This window comes from Impatiens glandulifera, chromosome 4 (assembly GCF_907164915.1).
Source record: "Impatiens glandulifera chromosome 4, dImpGla2.1, whole genome shotgun sequence".
Classification (NCBI taxonomy): Eukaryota; Viridiplantae; Streptophyta; class Magnoliopsida; order Ericales; family Balsaminaceae; genus Impatiens; species Impatiens glandulifera.
The window spans coordinates 43,412,973-43,435,161 of NC_061865.1; the positions used below are offsets into that span (position 1 = coordinate 43,412,973).

Genomic DNA, 22,189 nt, shown 5'->3' on the forward strand with positions numbered 1-22,189 from the left:
TCCCAACCTAAATGCTTCATCATCAAGAATAAAGAGCACAAGGTGTACAGGTTATACAAGGCTCTCTACGGACTACGTCAAGCACCAAGGGCGTGGAACACTTACCTCAACAAGAGAATGATGAGTCTTGGTTTCGTGAAGTATTCTCAAGAGCAAGCCGTGTACACGAGAAACCATGGAGAAGAAGTACTCATTGTCTGTGTATATGTCGACGACTTGATTGTGATAGGATCAAGCATCAAGGGTGTTGAGGAGTTCAAAAACAGATGATGAAGGAGTTCGAGATGAGTGATCTTGGGCTACTCTTGTATTATATGAGTATCGAGGTGGACCGGAAGATAGATAGCATCGAGGTGAAACATGAAACTTATGTGAAGAAGGTGTTGAAACAGTTTGCAATGGAGGATTGTAACTCGAGTAAGTATCCAATGGAAGCAAAGTTGCAGCTCAGAAAGGATGTGGAAGGAAGCATAGTGGATCTGAAGGAGTATAGGCGTATCATCGGGTGTCTCAAGTACTTGACGCACACTCGACCCGATATTTCCTATGTAGTTGGCATAGTGAGTCGATACATGGAGAAGCCTACCACTCTACACCAACAAACAATAAAACACATTCTTCGTTACGTGAAGGGAACGACGAGTTATGGGATTAAGTTAAGAAGAGGACGAGAAGTTGAAGAACTCGTTGGTTTTTACTGACAATGACCTAGCTGGTGACATAGACGACAGAAAAAGTACTGGAGGGATGGTGTTTTATCTCAACGGGAATCTGATCACGTGGCAATCTCAAAAGCAACGAATTGTTGCTTTATCTTCATGTGAGGCGGAGTTTATGGCAGCTACTGCAGCGTCGTGCCATGGACTTTGGCTAAGAAACTTGTTGAGCGAGGTGCTCGGATGCGAGCCGAGGCCGGTAACCCTCTATGTTGACAACAAGTACGCAATAGAATTAATGAAAAACCCAGTGTTTCATGGACGTAGCAAACACATCGACACTCGGTTCCATTTTATTCATGAATGCGTCGAGAATTGACAGATCGTTGTAGAGTTAGTAAGCACTAGAGAGCAGCGTACATACATTATCACTAAGGCACTATCAAGAGTCAAATTTGCAGAGATGCGAGAGCTTCTCAACGTGAAGAATCTCGAACCAAATCAAGCTTATGGGGGAGATTGTGAGTTTAAGCATTGATTTTCAGAAAATTGAAAGTTGTAGGCCTTTATTGTTGTTAGTGTATATAATATAATAATATATTATATTCTTATATTGTTTTTATACCATTAGGGTTTATTTAATTATTAATAGGTTTGGGCTTGTATGTATAAGCAATTTAGGGTTCTAGGCTAATTACTCCTATATAAGGATTGTTTGTAAAGGTTGAATATACAACACTTAAGATTTTCAAGACTTTTTTCTTCTTTAGAAAATATCTATTTTCAAGAGTTTCATATCTTCATAGATGTTCTTAGAAAGATCCAATAGTCTAAGCCAACAAAACCTAAAACATTAATAGTCTAATTCAAATGAGAAATTCCATATTTGACTAAGCTTCATTGCATTCAAAACGTTGTTAATCATTTTCTTTTATGTATTTTCCTCTTTCTTTTGTGAATAATTCGAACACCCTTATTTTTCTTATGTTTAACACTCTTTATCATAATTAGTGATTGGAATGTTTCATTTGATGATAACTTTTTGTGATCAATGATTACCTAATTTCTTAGAACTTTCTCAATAAACTTCCCTTTAATTGTATCAGAACTTAACTGGAAAATAAAGATTTTGTTTCAGTATGTCATTATGTTAGTATGTCAAGGGATATTTGTTACTACTCATAGCGTTATCAATTATTGCATCCTTGCTTGTTCCAACTTTGCCTTTACTTGTGCATTTACTTACTTCAGCTTTATCTAAGTCTGCTTTCCTCTTCTCATCTATACTTCCATCCCCTGATATTCCATCTTGGTTTTCGGTAGTATTCTTGGGAATCTAACTATCAACTTCTTTGTTACTACCCTTTCCTTTCTTTCCATTTGTCTGAACTGCTTCTAATTTACCCAGTGATTACTCTTTTATCTCTTCTGTTGTGTTCTTGGGTTTTTTTATATTTCGTCTCATTCCTGATTCTTCAGTTCATTTTCTAGACCATTATGATCTTGAGATTTTTGGCATTTATGCTTTTCTTCGATTGTTTTTGCGCATTTAACGATGGAATGTTCAAAGGTATCGCAAACAACACATGTATATGTTCTCAATTCATATATGATGCCTATGATATAAGAATCATCATTTATGTGTCAATTAATGTCCTATTCTTTAATTTGATCAATTCAATTTTAAATGGTTGCAGGTTGCTAGAGTTTCTAATATAGTTTCCTGGTACGTATTAATTTATTGAATTAATTCATACATTCATTTTGTTTATATATCTTATAAATGAATAAAAATGTATATTAATAAATAATGCAATATGTGACAGAAGTAGGAACATGTGGACTAGTCCTAACAACAATTACATGGTCCAAGGGCAGTCTTCAAGAATGGGATCAGAGGAAAACTAGATAAGAGCAACAGTAGTGATTCCGGGACAAGGTGGTAGCATGTCTAGGGCCTGGATGAATCATCCACATCATCATCATGTTCATCATCAGCAGCACCAGTAGACACCACAGCAGCTGCTGCCAAGGGATTAAATAGGCAGGAGTATGATTTGGCAGATTGCAATGATATCCATGGAAGAGGTTGTTAAAATGGCTGAAATGGGGGAACCTCTGTGGATCCCAAATCGTTCTGATTGTAGTATCGGGTTAAAGTTGAATGAGGATGAGTATTTTCAGATTTTCCCCATAAGATTTGGACCTCGCCCTGAAAGTCTTTACTGCGAGTCCTCTTGCCACTCCACCACCCTTAATATTAGTTCCCATTCTCTTCTGGATTTTTTTATGTGTCAGGTACGTACTAGCTAGCTAGAATATATTATTATTATTAATAATTATTAAATAAAAAATATACTGATGATGATGATCAGGCTAATTGGAAGTGCTTTTTGAGTGTCATTGTGTCAAAAGCGACATGTTTGGAAATCTTGTCGAGTGGATTGTCTCCAGGAAATTATAATGGTGCATTGCAAGTGGTAATTAATTACGTGTTTGTTTAATTATATATAATGGTTGGTTGCATTATTTCATATAGTTTATATGAATGAATGAATGACATTGGCTATTGTAGATCTCTATAGAGACGCATGCGTAGACTCCTTTTGTTCATATCCGTGACAACCTGTTGGCAAGGTACTGCAGGCAAGTGGGTGAAAAAAATTGGGTAGTGGTGGACGTTTCTCTTGACATATTTCGGGAATTCCATCTAATGAAATCGAGGAAAAGGCCTTATGGGTGCATAATTGAAGATATGCCCAACAGATTCACAAACGTGACATGGATAGAGCACGTTGAAGCACAACACGTGACTGATGTTCATCCAATTTACAAGGCTCTGGTCAGTTCCGGGTTAGCTTTTGGCACCAAACGTTGGCTTGTTATTCTCCAGAGCCAAATTGATCGTCTCTTCAGTGTCATGTCCAACACCCTACCTTTTTCCGATATCACTGTGGCGATGAGTACGGAAAGTAAAAGGAGACATACTTGGTTGTCTGATAGGATGGTAGGGATCTTTAATACGGGAGTGAGTGTGACTACAGGGAATGTTTGGAATATAATTCCATACAGTGGCCCAAATAAAATTAGAGTTCTCAAGATCAGTAACACAGATATTCCCGGTCGTCCTGTAGGGGTCATCCTTGTCGCTACATATTCCAAGTAAAGGAAAAAAGGAAAGCAAACTAAAATAGAGGTGACCATCAAGAAGAAGGAATGAATAAGGGAACAAAAGAAAATTAGTGTTGGGTTGGAAGAAATTAAGGTTGGAATCAAATGTCAGAATAATGTAGAAAACAAGAAAGTAGGGGAAATAAGGGAAACCAAATAGAAGGAAAAAGGAAAATGGAGGGTGGATTTCAATGAGAGGGCAAACTTTAAAGGGATGAGAAACCAAATTTTAAGGATGCTGATGCAAGCTAAGAATGGAGAAATTATTCTAAACAAAGAAAGGGCTCAACAAATCACTATTCAGCTAAACCTACACTGCCTTCAAGATTGGAACCTTCTAAAAAAAGAGGAGTATGACGTTATTGTTAACTGGTCCGTCAACACAATAAAAGAGTTGACAAAATGTACCAAGACAAAGGTTAATACTCTGAAGAAGAACCCAAATTGGAAGGTTGATCAAGTCTGGAAGAAGAATCTAGAGACAAAGTAAAGTCAAAACTTAGCAAAAGAAAGTGAAAACAAAATCCCAGAAAAGGGACAAATTTTCCTAGGTCCATTCAAAACAAAGGTGGAAAAACTCAAAAATCCCTTTGAGTTCAAGCTACGATCAGATGTGGAAGAAAAATTTGTTCAATCATGGGAACAGGTTACATTGAGTAATTATATTGGGAAAGAACATGCCACTTTTGAAGCCACCAAGGAAGAACTCATGAATCAATGGGAAAAAGCAGGTCTAATGAAGGTCACCTCTAACAGTCGTGGCATGTATTTTATGAAATTCAATCAAGTGACTAATTTTGAAAAAATTTTGGAGCTGCTACATACACACATGGGGAAAGAATGCACGTATATCTAAAAATCGAAGGAGGGTACGAACTATGACAGTATTCCAAAAGAAATGGTGCAAATCTGGTTCAAGTTACAAAATATCCCTCCCCACATGTACAACCCGGAAGCCTTAAGCAATTTTGCTAGCCTTCTAGGAAAAAGCAGGTCTAATGAAGGTCACCTCTAACCGTCAAGGCATGTATTTTATGAAATTCAATCAAGTGACTAATTTTGAAATTTTTTTGGAGCTGGTACATACACACGTGGGGAAAGAATGCACGAAGATCTAAAAATGGAAGGAGGGTACGTACTATGACAGTATTCCAAAAGAAATAGTGTAAATCTGGTTCAAGTTAAAAAATATTCCTCCCCGCATGTACAACGCGGAAGCCTTAAGCCATTTTGCTAGTCTTCTAGGAAACCCGCTATACATGGAAAAAATTACTAAGGAAAGTGAAAATCTCACATATTCTAGGATGAGCATTGAAGTTCAACCCTGAAGGGCAATGCTACGAAGATGGGCATACACTATGAATGGCGATCGTACGGATGCGTGAACTGCAATACCTTCAAGCATTCTGTAGTGAGATGACCTTAATTAATGGTCAACCAGAAAGAAAACCAGGAACAACAAATGTAGAATAGAGAAGTCAAGCAACAAAAGGTTCATAGTACAAATGAAATAGTGATGGAAAAACAAGCAACAAAAGAAAGCAATTACACAAAGGAAAAGAAGTTCAGAACTCGGGTGAAGGAACAAAAAGAAATCAAACTCGAGAAGAGGGAAGTAAGACATGAAAAGAAAATGTGGAAGGGCGAGAAGAAGAACCAAAGAAAACAGAAAATGTAGAGAAAGGTAACCTGGAAACAAAGCAGGTCCCAACAGATACATGAAACAAAGAACCTGTAGGAGAATGAACATCCAACTCCTCTTCTAACGAAACTAGATCTGTAATTCCATACAAACCACAAATATGGAGGAAGATTGCAGGGAAAAGGAAAGGAAGGAATAAGCACGTTGTCAACCTTTCTTCATGAATATAATGACCTGGAATATTAGGGATCTCAACGAGCCCAACAAAAGGAAGGAAGTCAAAAGAATAATTGAAATGTAGGAAATCATTATTATGGGTATACTGGAGACGAGAGTAAGACACAATCAAATCGATATTGTCAGTAAAGACTATTTTGGAAGCGACTTGTCTTATATTCATAATTCAGATAAGTGTAAAAGTAGAATCTGGGTTGGCTAGAATAATAGTTTAGTTGAAGTCAAAAAGTTATTCGATAGTAAGCAGGTCATCATGGTGGAGATTGTTAGTAGGATAACAAAGGCGGAATACTATTTTATTGTTATCTATGGAAGCGATGTAGCAGGAGAAAGAAAACATTTATGGAGAGAGCTCAAGAGTAAAATCAATGATGATAATCCTTGGATCCACATGGGTGACTTCAATGTCACAAGATTTTTCCAAGAAAGATAACCAGAAATGGGGATCACACAACACATGTTGGACTTCAATGAATGCATTAAAGACATCAACTATATCGAACCTTCTAATTCAGGTAATCTATTTTAATGGTTAGCTACTAGAGGGTCAAAAGAATTGAGGAAGAGTCACATTGATTGTGGGTTGATCAACGAGAAATTGGCAGATCTCTACCCGAGAAGACTAAAGATTTTGAGTAAAGATCTCTACAGTTCGGAATCTCTAATCATTGCCTTTTTAATGTTTGGATGAAAGATGAAGAATTTAAAGGACTACTGATAGAAACCTGGAATACCAGTATCAACGGGACAAAGATGTTTAAATTTTGCAAAAATCTTAAGATCCTGAAAGGTAAACTCAACAAGTTAGACATAAAGAATTACAACGGTATATCAAAAAGGGTAGAGGAAGCACGAGTAAAATTGGAGAATATTCAAAAGAAAATTCTTGAAAATGTAGAACCTACCTAACAATCAAGCCAAGGAGAAAGAAGGACTAACAAGTTTCAAAGATCTTTACTCAAAAGAATAAAGTTTCTTCAAGCAGAAGTCTAGAGAAAGTTGGCTTTCTTTGTGAGACAAAAATACTACCGTCTTCTATTGGAAATGCACGGTTCGAAACTTCAGGAACCAATTCATCAAATTGAAAGATTGTAATGGGAAAATGATTCAGGGACATGAAGAAGTTCAAAAGGAAGCTACCAGTTATTATAAGGGTCTTATTATAGCAAAACTGAGTAACGAAGGACTCAATGCCAGACTTGGGGTGTTGCAACAAATTGTTCTAAGAATAATCGACAACGAGGATGATGTTAAGTTGATAGAAAGGGTCAGTCAAGAAGAGATTAGGAATGCTCTGTTTACGATGAAAGGAGGTAAAAGTCTAGGGCCAGATGGATACAATGCGACTTTCTTCAAGGAAAATTGGGATATAATTTGGAATGATGTAAGTGAATGGGTCTTGGAATTATTTCAAAATAGGAAAATACTTAATCAATGGAACATTATAGTATTGAATCTAATTCCCAAAATCTTACTTCCGGAAAATATTCAGGACTTTCGTCCTATTTCATGATGTAACATAATCTATAAAATCATCTATAAATTTTTTTTTGCAAAAATTTAAAACTGTTATTTCAAAATTAATTAGTTTAAGGAAATCAACTTTTATTCTTAATCGCTCTATCTCTCATAACATACTTCTTATGCAGAGTTTATTGAAAAGTTATGGGAAGAAAGTTAAATATCCGAGAGTGACTTTCAAAATTAACATTCGAAATGCTTTTGACTGGGCAAGATAGGAATCTATTTATGAATTTCTTTATGTTGTCAGTTTCCCTAACATTTTTATCGAGTGGTTAATGTTGTGTATTTCGACCCCTCACTTCATTGTCAGAGTGAATGGCATACATAGTGGCTTCTTTAAGGGTGAAAGGGGAGTAAGGCAAGGAGATCCTCTCTCATCTTACCTCTTCGTTCTTATTATGGATATCCTGGACTGCATCTTTAAAATACTCCTTAGGAACCATAAATTCAAATTTTACTCATACTACAACGAACAAGTAATAACACACATTTGTTTCACTGATAATTTGTACTTAGTGGCTCACACATATGTTGAATCTGTTAGTACAATCAAGGAAGCACTGAAAATGTTTTCTAGTATTACAGGTTTATTCATTAATGAATATAAAAGCTATGCTTTCTATGGAGGAGGAGTGAAAGAGGATTTGAAGCATAGTATATTTCATATCATGGGAATAAAAGAAGTAACGCTTCCAGTCAAATATCTTGGAGTCCCCTTATCAGCAAATCAACTTCAAAGATCACATTTTTGTCCACTTATTGAAAATGTCAGAAATTCTATCTTGGGTTGGGCTACAAAAAACATTTCTTACGCAGGAAAAATAGAGCTTGTGAAAAGAGTTACTGTTGGAATCATTGGCTACTGGGCACAACAAATTGTCTTTCCCAAAAAAGTGATGAATTTATGCTTAATTCTCACATGTAGTGCTGCCTAGCATGGAGAGCGGCATGCAGTTGATAGAAGGTTACAACAATTATTAGCGATTAAACCATATTATAAGCATGCATATAACTAATGATCACTTGTAAGTTTGCAAAGATAAATAAAAACACACAAGTGACAAAATAAAAAGAGACCCTACTTACGAATATAATCGTAATAAAGTAACAAAACAAACAACAATTCAAAAGACAATGTCATATGCTTAAACTAAAATTATGAATCGAGTTTGGATAGTTCTACAGCTAGAATGGTCACTCCAAACAATATCCATTTCATTTTCCTATATGTTTTTAACATACGCTCACCAAAGCAAATATAATAAACAAGCAATCACTTCAAGGCTTGCATACGTGCTAAAAATATAAAATATATAGCTTACAAAACTTCAAAGAAGAATCGAATACATGCATTCAATATAATCGTTAAATACATTCAAATAAATAGAACATGATGTATAAACTTCGTCTTCCAACATTATTAACATAATATCCAACCTCATATGGAGGACGAGTTCTCTCATCACAAGAAAACACAACAACAACAATATAACTCTAGATTATACGACCGTGAATGAAATGCGATTTGTATAGATATGGAAGGGGAAGAAGGTCAAAATTGAAGAAGTTGATAAGGATATTAAATGATTACCGTAAGTAGAAGAGTGATGTAGTGTGAAGAATATCGGAGATTGAAGATTTGACTGAGATGAATATTTTACATATATACATAAAAAGAGACCGGCACTAGTCTCTTAAAAAATATATATAATTAGTCTTTGACTTTTCTACATATCTACACTAATTCCAAATTTTAAAAATATACAAGTTTAATTAATTTACTTTTAGTTTATATTATTTTTTACTCTTGATTTAATTAAATTTAAATAATAATTAAATAAAAGATAGATGTTAATAAAAAATTTTAACAATGCTATAAAAAATTTAAAAATTATGTTACATAAAAAATAATAATTAAATTTTAATATTAATACAAATTTTAAATTTAATTTAATTTAAAAAAATTTAAAATAGTGAATTAAAATATTTTTAAAGTTTAAAAATAAAATATAAAAATATATTGAAATTTAAAATAGTTAAATTATAAGGTTTTTAACCAAGTTTATATATATATAAAAAAATTAATGTGATTATAAAGGTATAAAAGTTGAAAAAAAAATTATTTATACTCACGTTTAATATTTGTTGGCGTATAAGGTAAATATGTTTTGTTATATAGTGTGTTGGCATATAAAGATAGTTGAAAATATATTTTGTTAGTGTCTTATCTATGTATCTTATAATGCTTAAAATTAAAATCACCATAATAATCAACTTAAAATAATTCCACAATAATTCAACGCAATTCTCTTTCTTAATATATATATATATATATATATATATATATATATATATATATATATATATATATATATATATATATATATATATATATATATATAAATAGGACTAGAAATTTTAGATGAGCTTTACATTTATTTTACCAATCGTTTGTTGTCTCTTAGGTGTCATTTTCTTTAATTTATTTTTGTATTACCAATTATTTTTTACTACATAATTTATATTTTTATCCTGTATCTCCCTCACTCCCTTCACAAATTCTCTCTCCATCCATAATTTCTACAAAATAAATAAGGATATTCATCGAACACCATCTGTGCATCATTTATTAAACCAACTTTTGCATACATATCCACCAGCGGATTGCTTACGAAAACATACGATTCAAACCCACATCTCACAATCAACAGAACCTTCGTTTATATGATAAAATGATCATAGTTAAGAAAGTAATACGATTCAAATATTCAGGACCGTCTTTCAACATGAGCTTGTACTAGTCAAACTGGTAGACGCATACCCCGGATAGAATTGCGTTACAGGAAACTCCATCTCTCCTGGTATTCGAGTAAAGATATCACGCATCTCACGGAGCTTGCCGGACATGGAATATACAGAAATGATGGTGTTCTAGGAGCAAAGATTTGAATATGGAATTTCATCGATCACTCGGTGTTCATCAGTAAGATGATTGAGTTTTGCCTAAGAACTGATGACATTATTCCAAAGGAATATCTCGGGAATTAAAATGCAATGAAGGATCTTTGCTTGTGAATTCTTACCAGCTTCACAACAATGCTTGTAATAATTAGAAATATAAGCTAAGGGAAAACAATCCAATGAAATTTGGTCTTTCAGAATCGGTTGGTCATTCATTGAGGCAAAAACAAAGAAGCCTTCACTTGAACTTCATCTCTCTTCGTTTACTATGCAGGTAGAAGATATCGAATCCTCCTCTTCCCCTGAAAAATGTCGCCTAGTTCAGTGAATTCAGCAAGGCAAAGTACTTTGTAGGCTTTGAACGGTGGACGATCGTCGGGCATCAAATTCAAAGTGCCACAGAATTTGAATTTGGAAAGAGGTGCAGGATAGAAATATAAATTATTTAAATTATGTAGAAAAAATAAATGATTTGGTAATATAAAAATGAGGAGTGATAGAGAGAGAATTTGGTAAGGGAATGACTTGACATCACATTGATTGGAAAATGTAAAAGTGAGAGAAAAAAGAGAAAAGAGAGAAATTATTTGATTCTTTCAGCGAATAAGATTATGCCAAGTTATTCATTCACCAAATTCCCTCACAAATTCCTTTACCTAATCATTTCTCTAAAAATAAATAAAAGAAAATGACACATAAGACACACCTAAATGTAAAGTTCGATTCTGGTATGGCTCATTTACAAGTTCGAGCCATAAACCATCAAAATGACCCAAATTGGAGACTCATACGGTAATTGAATATATATATATATATATTACTCTCCATTTCTTAATTAACTTTATTTTTTCTAAATATATATATATATATATATATAAAATAATTATATAATATTATATATAAATATAAAATTTATGAATAATAATATATATATTTTTATATAATTAGTGAAACAATATATACATAATTAGTGAAACAATATATACCGTGTAGACTCTCGATAAAATAATATTCGATAAAATTATAAATCGATAAAGTAATAAATTCATATAGTACCGACTGGGGCGAATAACTAAAGTAATAATTTCGATAAATTTATTAATTAATATAATTTTTTAGCGCATATAGGTCTCAACCGTTATATAAAGTAATAATATATTTTTTTAATAATTCATAGTACCTTAGTGAAATATGAGTCCAACGTTGTCTGTTTTGTATGAAAAATTTATATCCATTTGAATCACATCCCTCACTTTTTATAAAGTTTTATGAAATTGTGGAGTGTTTCTATCATATTGTTAAAGAAAACCAATAAGTTTCATTACTTCTCTAATTGCTTCTTCGCGAGAAACATACTTTAAAACACGACTATCATCCTCATTGTCTTCATCATGATTGTTTTCTCTAATTAAAACCCTCAATCATTTTTTCATCTTACAAATAGTAGAAGAGAAGATAGAAGAGTTGTAGAAGATTGTGTACTGTATATATGTACTTGAAGATGAATATTTTGAAATGAAAATAATCCTACAACATAGGATATTACACCATTTACATATTAAATGACTTTAAGAATAAAAAGAGATTTTACAATTGATTATACTTTAATAACTTATACAATAAATGAACACTACTATATAGAATTTGAATTTTGAAATTCAACAATATTCAATAATATTATATTTTATTATTATACATGTAAAATAATAAATTATTACTTTATCGATTCAATAATATTTCGATAATATAATTTATAAATATATATATAGATTAAATGTAGTTACATTATATATATTACGCTATATTATATTTCATTATTAATTTTATATAAATACATTTTATCTTTTATCATACATTTTTTCTCTCATCATATATTTATATATATATAATATTTTATTTATGAAAATAAATAATTTGTTGATTAATATAAAAATTAACTAATTGATAATAAATATTAAATATAAAATATATATACATACACAAAATAATAAAATTATTTCAACAATCTTAAATGATCTAGAGATTAAAGTGTTAACATTTAATACTTAAGATTAGGGTTCAAATTTCAAGATATGCAAATTTAATTTTTCAAAAATGCATTCTTGACTATAAATATATTTTTTTCTATCACTAATTTTATAAAATATATATTGTCTTAAAAATAATTATATATATAATAACCCTATAATATATATATATATAAAGTTTTATAAATGATAATTAATAGTAATTATTATTTTCTCTCTCATTAATTATATATATATATATATATATATATATATATATATATATTCTCATTAATCATATAAAATATATAATTTTTTTTATCAATAATTTAAATATATATACACACAAAAAATAATAAAATTATTTCAACAATCTCAAGTGGTCTACCCGTTAAAGTGTTCACATTTCATGTTTAAAACCTGGTTCGAATCCCAAAATATGCAAATTTAAATTTTTAGGAATACATTCTTGACTATAATATCTGGTGGCACAACTTTTAAACAAAGATTACGAGACATCTAAAGTGTGAGGCCGAAATTAGTGGTTGGTTTGTCGAGCATTTTAAAGTGTGAGGTCACAAGATAGAGGTTGAGTGGTGGGTGATTTGTCGAGTGTGAGGTTAGAAATAGTGGTTGATTTGGCGAGCATTTGAAAGTGTGAGGTCACGAGATGGAGGTCGGGTGACGGATAGTTTGTCTAGTGTCAGGTCGGAATTAGTGGTTAGTTTGACAAATATTTGAAAGTGTGAGGTCCCGAGATGAAGATCAGGTGATGGTTAGTGATAGGTTTGACGTTGGATAAGAGATATGTGATTAATTGAGATTAGTTGTTGATTTGTTGAAGTGGAAGTAAAAAAGAGGTCGACTAAAATTGGTGAGTGGTTTGTCGATGGATAAAGAAACATATGAAAAGTGTGAGTCACAAGTTTATGGTGAGTGGGTGGTTTGCCGAGGGGATAAAGAGACATATGAAAAAATGTAAGTTATAAGATGAGGGTCAATTGGGGGATTAATAGTTGAGTTTGACGAGAGTTAAGATGTGTGTCATGGTCAATTGTGGGATTAAGTGGGTGTCAATGGTATAAATTATATGTTAACATTAAGTTTAAAATTAAACTTAATTTTTACAAACTAAAACCAATTTTAAAATAATTAGATTTGAATAATATTAATTTTATCAAAAATATTTATAAATAAATAATTTTTTTATATATATTTGTCCGTGCAAATACACGATATTCATGTTAGTTTAATTAATATTATTAACTAAAGGTGAACTATATAATATTTTTATATAACTAAATTTAATCACATTTGCTTAATTTTATTTATTAACATAATAATAAGTGGGTGGTACGCCATTCTTTGATACCCTTATCCAATCTAGGGTAAGAGGAACGGTGTTTGACTTCTCCGAGCGAGATTTCGCTCGGTGCTTTAGACCTTCCGAAGGAAGGTCTTACTAACCTAAATGTCTCGGCTGAACAGAAAGCCGAGATATCTCTGGAATTCTCTCGCTCCAACTCTCCGGTCGATGACCACGGAGCTCGGTCATCATTGAGGGTTGAATATCAGCTTTTCAACGACATCATCGGTAGGGCCATCTTGGGAAAGGATGTAACCAACACCTACTGCACCACAGTCTTCAACATCATGACCGCCATCACAACCGATACTCCGGTCAATTGGTCTAGGCTGCTGTTGACATCCTGATCTAGATGATCAATACTCGTCATACCGGCTTCATTCCTCAAATCAGCTCTCTACTTATCGAACTCGGGGTTCCGCTCTGTCCAGGCGAAGGGCTGAACCAATCCTAGGTCTTGACCAGGGATTCCGCCGATTCTTTCTATGAGCGGTTTGAGAAAGCTTGGAAGAAGAAGAACAGACACCTCACCTCCTCCGGCAATTAGTCACTCCTTCGGACAACCGGTCATTTTGCCTCCCGCATCGGTTGTATTTTTATCCTACTCGATTATGATTCCTCTCGGTCTAATTTACGTTTCCTCTCGGTTCAATGTAATCCAATTTTCATTAATGAAAATCTAGTAACTTTGAATTCCAACAGCATGAGAAATTACACAAACTTAGTTAGTTCCCAACTAGATTCTTAGCATCGGTCTCCGTAACCGGTCAAAAATGCCACTTCCCAAGGCGTTTTGAAAATATAAATATTCCCAACATTAATGAGACAAAAATGAATATTAACATTAAATGCTCTTACTTTCCCTCCCATTTCAAATCTATTTAAGAAACCTCTCCCTTTCGTCCCAACACACTTCAAAACAACATATTTTAAATCTCTATCTCTCTAAGGAAGATCTGAAAAATGTCTCATCGCACTCTCAGAAACTATCTTTGCACTGATTTCGTTTCTGTACTCGACATGGAAGACGTCGAAACAAGGGAACTAATCTTTCAATCCCTAGACGAAACCGGACTTCGTGATTTCCTAGAAGAATCCGGATCTCTATTTATTCCAGAGGTACTGGAATTTTTCAACACTGCATATATGCTCAACGGTGCCATTGTATCCACCGTGAAAAACAATGTCATCGTTCTTCTTGAGAGCGGACTCGCCGGGATGTTCAATCTTCCGACCGAGGGGTTCTCGGACTTTCCTTCAAGGGTGGGCAGGGCAGCTGTTGATTACGCCGAACTATTCTCCGGATCCGAAACACCGGTGGAAAATCATGGCCTTAACGTCAATCTTGCTCCCCACATCCAACTCCTGCATGAGATCGTTAACTGGTCGATCATCTGCCAATCTCCAAATCAAAACTACTCCAGAAGAGCTTTCGACATGATGACCTATATCGTTAGCTCAACCCCCATCAACTGGGTATCGGTCATCTTCAACAACTTGAAAACCATGGTCGAAACGAAGAAACGGTTCGGCTATGCTCCTCAACTGAGCCGGGTCATTCAGGCTTGCATTCCAAATCTTGTACCGGATACACCGGTGAATCTCTCAAACGTCCTCAACGAGGAAATGGCGGATGACAAACTCTCTAGAATGATTTATGTTCTAGGACAGTTAATCTTACCCTTGTATTTGTATTTCAAACTGATTTTCATATCGGTTCTATTATGTCTTTATCGTTAATCAAATATAAATTTAAATTATAAAGTTCAAAAATCGGTTCAAAATTACAAAGTTCAAATATCGGTTTAAATTCTCAGCCGGTTAAAATCGCTTACAGACTTATTATTTACCGGTTAAATTAAATCACCGCTTCCTTAATTATCGGTTAAAAGGTTAACCGCTCTAATAACTTCATGCCAAAAGAACTCCCGCCAAAAGGCTCCCGCCCAAAGGCTTACTGCCAACACGTTTTGGAGGGAAAATTGCCGCCCTTTCTTGATGTGACGGTTCGCGTCGGTTCGCATTTCAGGCTGCGGCCGATAAATACCTTCATTCGCCATTTTATTTCCCTTTTCCGCGAATCTGCTTTCTCTCTATAGCATTCAACTTATTCTTAAGCTCTCAATCTTTCCAACTTTCGGTCTCTCTAAGCAAAATGGGTAGCGATTCTATGTTCTTCACTCACATTTTCCAAGTGGATTTCGAAGAAATTCGAACCAACGGATCGACGGAGGCAAAACAAGTGCTGAATCTCATATCTGCCTCGGGTCTTGAACACTTTCTGAATGGACCATTCGTCCTGTATCAAGACGCGGTCACGAAATTTTTCCAAACCGCCGTACTCAATGAAGGAATTATATCCGCAACAGTCGGTGGAGTACCTTTTAAAATCACAAAAGAATTGGTTGTTGAAGTTCTCCGCTTACCGACGGAAGAGAGTGACTTCTCCGTGGAAACAAACGAGGACGAACTCCTTGCGGTTCGCTATGATGTATCGGATACTAACCAACCGATAATGGTGTCCGGTAAGAAAACGGACCTCAAACCGGAATTCAGGCCACTTTGCGAGATTCTCTCAAATTCGGTCCAAGGAAGAGGAGGCAACTACGATAGCCCCACACGTTCGAAAATTGAGATGCTGTCCGGCTTGGTCAGAGGCATTAATGTCAACTGGGCCAAGGTTGTTTTCTCCAATCTGTGTGAGATGGTGGATCCGTCTTCAAAACGGTCTTCGGGATACGTCGTTCCACTCGGCAAGCTGATGCGCCACTCAAATACCGAAACTGGCCCGGGTGTTATTATTTCTTCCAGCTAGATAATAAGATCCACCCACTTTCTGAAAACAGTGGCCAAACCAGGCAGAGTGAAGGTCTCAGCCGGTAAACAACCAACCACTCGTCCTAGGAAATCGCAGCCTAGAAAGTAAAAGGCTCCGGCGGATGAACAATTCAGAAGTAAGGCGGTTCTGCACACGTCGAATCGGCTAATATTCAAGCCGACAATCCTAATCCGGAGGACTCCGAAACTAGCTCTAGCCGGACCAACTCCAATAACACCGAGGAAAATCGGTTAGACAAAGGGAAAGGGAAGGCCATCAATGAAGAACAACCGGCCAGAAACGTCAATGATGGAACCGGTTCAGCCAGACGACCAGAGGTATTTGAAACCGCGGACGACAACGTTCGGCAATTGGGAGAGGAACTTGTCTCCCAAATAATAGAACAACTTTTCAAGCAGGCTAATGTTGTGAGCAATGTCTATTATCAATGGGCTCTGGAACGGCAGGAAGTCTGTTATGCCGACATCTTACCAGAGCATCCCGCTCATCAGAGATATGAAAAACTGGTGGAGATGGAAAGGTCGGTGCTCGACCTTACAAAGACTAAGAGCGTGGTCACCGCTCTTCGAAGAGGAAGGATGGTTGAACCGCACACCCAGTTGATAGAACTCACCGGCCACATCCGTCACCTTCGTGAAAAGAATGTCCCTGAAGAGGAGAAAACTCAGCTCGATGTATTGGTGTTGGAAATGTTAACAGCTAAGGAACGGGAGCTAACCGATGAGATGACGCGGTTGGAATCGGATCCCGCTCATCAAGAAGCTTCACACTTTTCCAGATCTCATCTTGAAGGTGATGACGGTCACGAATCCAACGGCGGTCCGAATCCGAATGAGGCCGAGAATGCCCCTCCTCCACCGGGACCCACGGTCAACAACATTGAAACCAAAACGGATAGTTTGCTCACCGATCGGCCCGGGTCTCCACAATCGGACAAAACGCCGGTGCCTTCTCTAACCGAGGACAAGGTCATGGACATAATCGAGGAATTTTGTAATGATGCCATCATGCCGTGGCAGAATAAAATGAAGGAAAGAGCGAAGAAATCTAACTGGTTGATTGAGTCTACCGGTAAAAAACTGAATTCTGCGGTTCAACAGCTTATAGCCGTTGAAGATAACTACGACCTGACCGACCAACTATTCATCTCCACGACAGAAAGAACTACAAATCTGGAGAACGGTCTTGCTCAAACCCACCAGCGGCTCAGTTTAATGGATCAAAGGCTAATGACTCTTGAAGAGGGTCACAACAATACCGCCCAACAACTTACGACAACAGATCAAATGATGGCATTTCTTGAAGAGGGTCTGTTCCAATCCGGCAACCAGGCCGATTCAATACTTGAAAGAATGGCAACGCTTGAATAAAAGCATGCCCAGACCCAAGCCGAACTAAAAACAGTATCCGAACAGCTGGCGGAGATGATAGCGGCCAAGTTAGCAGCCGACGAGGCGCTTGAGAAAGCGAACGAGATCGCGGCTCAAAAGATCCAAGAAGCCGAAGACGAGAAAATACGGCTTCAGAAGGAAAGGGAACAGAAGGATGCAGCCCTGGCCAAACATGTTCAAGTGATGAAAGATGTCGCACCGGAACAAGCGGTTCAAGCAAATGAGGATTCGGCTCGGCTATTCCAACAACATCTGATATTAGAAGATATCGCTGATGCAAATAAGAAATCAAAGGCGGCTGCTCCATCAACCGATCCGGCAACCAGAAAGAGAAAGGCCTCCAAGAAAGCAACGGCTAAACAAACTAAACAGATGTTGGATGACATTGCTGAACCGACTACTGCTCCTCCACCCAACCCGGTTTCACTAGAAGTTGAAGAGGTCGAGGAAGAAGATATACCACTGCACAAAAGAACACGGGGTATCGAGGCGGTTCCAATCAGATCGGTTCCTCACAGGTTTCACAATTCACTGGAACCTCGGGTGGTGAAGCCTCTTCCTCTAGAGTTAGCGTCGATCCCTACAATCCGGGAAAGGGAGTGATGGATGAATACCTACGGGAAAGATACATGCCTAAGAAGAGGGAATAAACTTTTTAATTATCTGTTATTTATGTTAACTTTATTTCCTACTTTTATATATATAAAGTATTTTTGGAAACCGGCCCACAATTTACTTTTTACATTGTTTTGAATATTATAAATAAAATAATCAAAAAGGGAGAAATTGATAAGATAAAATTTTTGTTCAAAGACAAATTTTTCAAAAATTTTTCTAAAATTTTTCCTAAGTCTTTTTCAAAAATCCGATCAAACAAAATTTTAAAACAACCGGCCTACTTCTTACTTCTTACATGATTTTGAATATTTTAAATAAAATAATAAAAAAGGGAGAAATTGTTAAATAAATTAGACCGATTAAAAATAAGAACTTAACAAAACAAATTTCCTGTGCAGGAACGGTCAAGAACTAGGAATGGTCAATAATTTGACCGGTCAAGAATCCAACCGATCAAAGAATCTAACCGGTTAGAAGAAGAAGTAGAGGATGTATTCAAAACCGGAAAGCTATCCGGTTAACCTGAAGCTATGAACAACCGGTAGACATCTTAAACCGAAATGCATCCAACCGGAAAACCGGTGAAGAGACTACTTAGAGAAAGAAGCAAGGAATATCAAACTAAGTACAACTTACAAATCGGTGCGAATAGATACTTTGAGTATCTGCGGAAGATGATACCAAAGGAACAGACTGTAACATTGCCATATCCATATAAGTTCGATGATACTCTACAGGATGCAGAAGATTGCCTGAAGAGATCTTTCCCCTCTGGGATAAGTTAGAGGTGCAACCTTCCAGGTACAGGCAACTGTCCAACCGACAGTTGCTATATTAAGTAAAAGACAAACCTAGCCGGTTTGACCTATGCCTTGGAAGATTAAACCGCCAGTACTGCAACACTGAACCTCTGCTCAACCAATCAGATTCAAGGATTACCCTTAAAGTATTCGTTGAAGAAATGTGACCGTTGGCACATTTCATCTATAAAAAGATCTGAAGAGGCAAAGCATACAAGATACGAAAAACAAAGATACAAGACAAGATAAATTAAGTTTGTTTATCTCTCTACAAGATTGAGAGCTTAAGTGTGATTACAATTTCTGTGAGAATTGTAAAAGTGGTTATCGAGTAGTAAATAAGTCTCGATCGTGTATTTGTGTTTGTGTATTCCTTAGTAAATATCCTTCTCGCGGTTTCGAGAAGAAGGGGTGACGTAGAAGTTTTATCTCCGAACATCCATAAAAACCTGTCTTGTGTTCTTTTTTTTCTGTCAGCTCTATTTTCCAACCGACTCAATATCCTAACCGACTCATACTAACCGACTTACATCGTTTTAACCGATTAACTAAACCTTAAACCGACCTCCTAATTTCTAAACCGATATTCTCCAGATTCTATCTTTATTCATCCTATGTGTGTGTTGCTTCAACCTGAAACAAACCACTTCCGCACTTGAACTCGGTTCAAGTGTTTATGATAGTTTGTGTAGTATTGAAACCCGGTGTTAATCTCTAACCGGATTAGCGCCAACCGTTGAGTGAAAGTACTAACCGGCCAGACCCCGGTTCCCCACCCGCGATCTAGATCCTAACATAAGGATTGTTTGTAAAGGTTGAATATACAACACTTAAGATTTTCAAGACTTTTTTCTTCTTTAGCAAATATCTATTTTCCAGAGTTTCATATCTTCATAGTTGTTCTTAGAAAGATCCAATAGTCAAAGCCAACATTTGGTATCAGAGCTAGATTGAAGAACATGTCGTTGACAAGATCAACCAGAGATGCGGCGGCAATGAAGATTGGAAGAGAAGGGAACATGACGCTCTCCTATCCGTTACTCAAGAAGAGTAACTACTCGGTTTGGGCATTGAAGATGCGGGTAAACTTATAAGCACAAGGAGTTTGGGAAGCTGTGATGCTCGAAGATGTCGACAAACGAATGGATAGAATGGATCTCGCTGCCATCTATCAAGCACTCCCTGAGGACGTCCTTATCATGGTGGCTGAGAAGGATTCCATTAAGCTAGAATGGGAGACGCTAAAGACAATGCATGTTGGAGTGGAGAGAGTCAAGGAGGCAAAAGTGCAAACCTTGAAGACACAATTTGAGGCGATTCGTATGAAGAATGGGGAATCGGTGGATGATTTCTCCATGAAATTGACATCCATCGTGACTGGTATCCGCTCGTTGGGAGAGAAGGTGGAAGAGATCTTCGTCGTCAAGAAGTTCCTTAGAGCCTTACCACAAACATACATGCAGATCGTTACAGCGATCGAGCAATTTGGTGACCTCAAGAATATGACCGTCGAGGAGATCGTCGGTCATCTCAAAGTCCACGAGGAGAGACTTCGCGGCTATGAATACCAAGAGGAGGAGCACCTATTGCTCACGCATGATGAATGAATGTCACGAATGAAGAAAAAGGAGAAGCCAATTTTTCTTCTGGATCGTCGAGTCGTAGCGGCAACGGTGGAGATAACTGAGGTCATGGAAAAGTACAAGGTCAAGGGCAAGGTTATGCAGAAAGCTCACCTCAACAAGAAGATACCAAGCCCCGCAAAGACAAGAGCACGGTGAAGTGTTACGCTTGTCAAAAGTATGGGAACTACGTGTCTAACTTCCCTAACAATAGGTCTGACGATGAGGCAAACCTCACTAGCTTCTATAATGAGGAGTCAGCATTAATGTTTGTTGAGGTAGTGATGAAAGCTTTACCCGAAGACGATGATGCAAACCTTGCTAGCTTTTATAACAAAGAGCCAGTATTAATGTTTGCTGAGGGAGACGAGAAGACAAACCTTGAAGAGTTCATGTAAGAACTGTCCAAGGAGGAACTAGAGGTGGTGATGTTCAATGAAAAGAAAGTCATAGAGAAACTCCTCTCAAGTGGTGATGAGTGTAATCACATCGATGTGTGGTACCTTTACAATGGAGCAAGAAACCATATAAAGGGCCATTGAGAGAAGCTCAATGAGCTCGACGAGAAAATTACAGGAAATGTGAAGTTCGAAGACGGAAGCAAGGCGCACAAGTTTCTTTATCCAGCTTGCATAAAAAACTATGTGAGCAGAGATGTCGTGTTCGAGGAGGAGAAGAAGTGGGAGTGGTGCAACGACAACAACAAGCTCGTACAAAATTCAAGGGAGTTAGGAATCTTACGAGATGTCTACGTGGAGGCACCACTAATGGAGATGGATCTTGATGAATTGTTGTTATTCACAACCGACGAGCTAACAACATATCACGAGGCGGTAGTTGAAGAGTTGTGGAATGAGACCATGAACAAAGAGCTCGAGTCTATTAGGAAGAACAAGACATGGGAGCTCACCGATTTACCATCCAGTCACAAGACTATCGGGTTAAAGTGATTTTTTAAGTTGAATAGAGACAGCAAAGGCACCATCCTCAAGCACAAAGCGAGATTGGTAGTAAAAGGCTATGTGCAAAAGCAAGGCGTTGACTTTGAGGAGACATTTGCACCGGTGGCGAAACTTGACACAGTTAGGTTAATTCTTGCCATCGCAGCTCACCGTGGATGGGAGATTCACCATTTGGATGTCAAATCAGCATTTCTCAATGGTGACATCGAAGAAGAAGTCTATGTCTCCCAACCTGAAGGCTTCATTATCAAGAATAAAGAGCACAAGGTGTACAGGTTATACAAGGCTCTATACGGACTACGTCAAGCACCAAGGGCGTGGAACACTTACCTCAACAAGAGAATGATGAGTCTTGGTTTCGTGAAGTGTTCTCAAGAGCAAGCTGTGTACACGA

The 22,189-nt window shown here is 36.5% G+C and overlaps 1 protein-coding gene across 1 annotated transcript; it reads left to right on the forward strand.

Annotated features, from left to right (window-relative positions):
• Nucleotides 1–269: 269 nt before the first annotated feature.
• Nucleotides 270–3,822, forward strand: LOC124935177 (homeobox-leucine zipper protein PROTODERMAL FACTOR 2-like). The gene is made up of 7 exons (XM_047475627.1): nt 270–514; nt 842–915; nt 1,908–1,975; nt 2,354–2,382; nt 2,804–2,954; nt 3,032–3,136; nt 3,256–3,822. The coding sequence occupies exons 1-7, from the start codon at nt 270–272 to the stop codon at nt 3,820–3,822; spliced, it is 1,239 nt and encodes a 412-aa protein (XP_047331583.1).
• The last annotated feature ends 18,367 nt before the right edge of the window (nt 3,823–22,189 follow it).

Bases quoted from the DNA above. Each gene is read 5' to 3' on its own strand.
- LOC124935177 (XM_047475627.1), top strand. From the start codon at position 270: ATGAAGGAGTTCGAGATGAGTGATCTTGGGCTACTCTTGTATTATATG. The intron at 515-841 runs GTACTTGACGCA...AGTTTATGGCAG, and splicing joins CGTATCATCGGGTGTCTCAA to CTACTGCAGCGTCGTGCCAT. The intron at 2,955-3,031 runs GTACGTACTAGC...GATGATGATCAG, and splicing joins TGGATTTTTTTATGTGTCAG to GCTAATTGGAAGTGCTTTTT.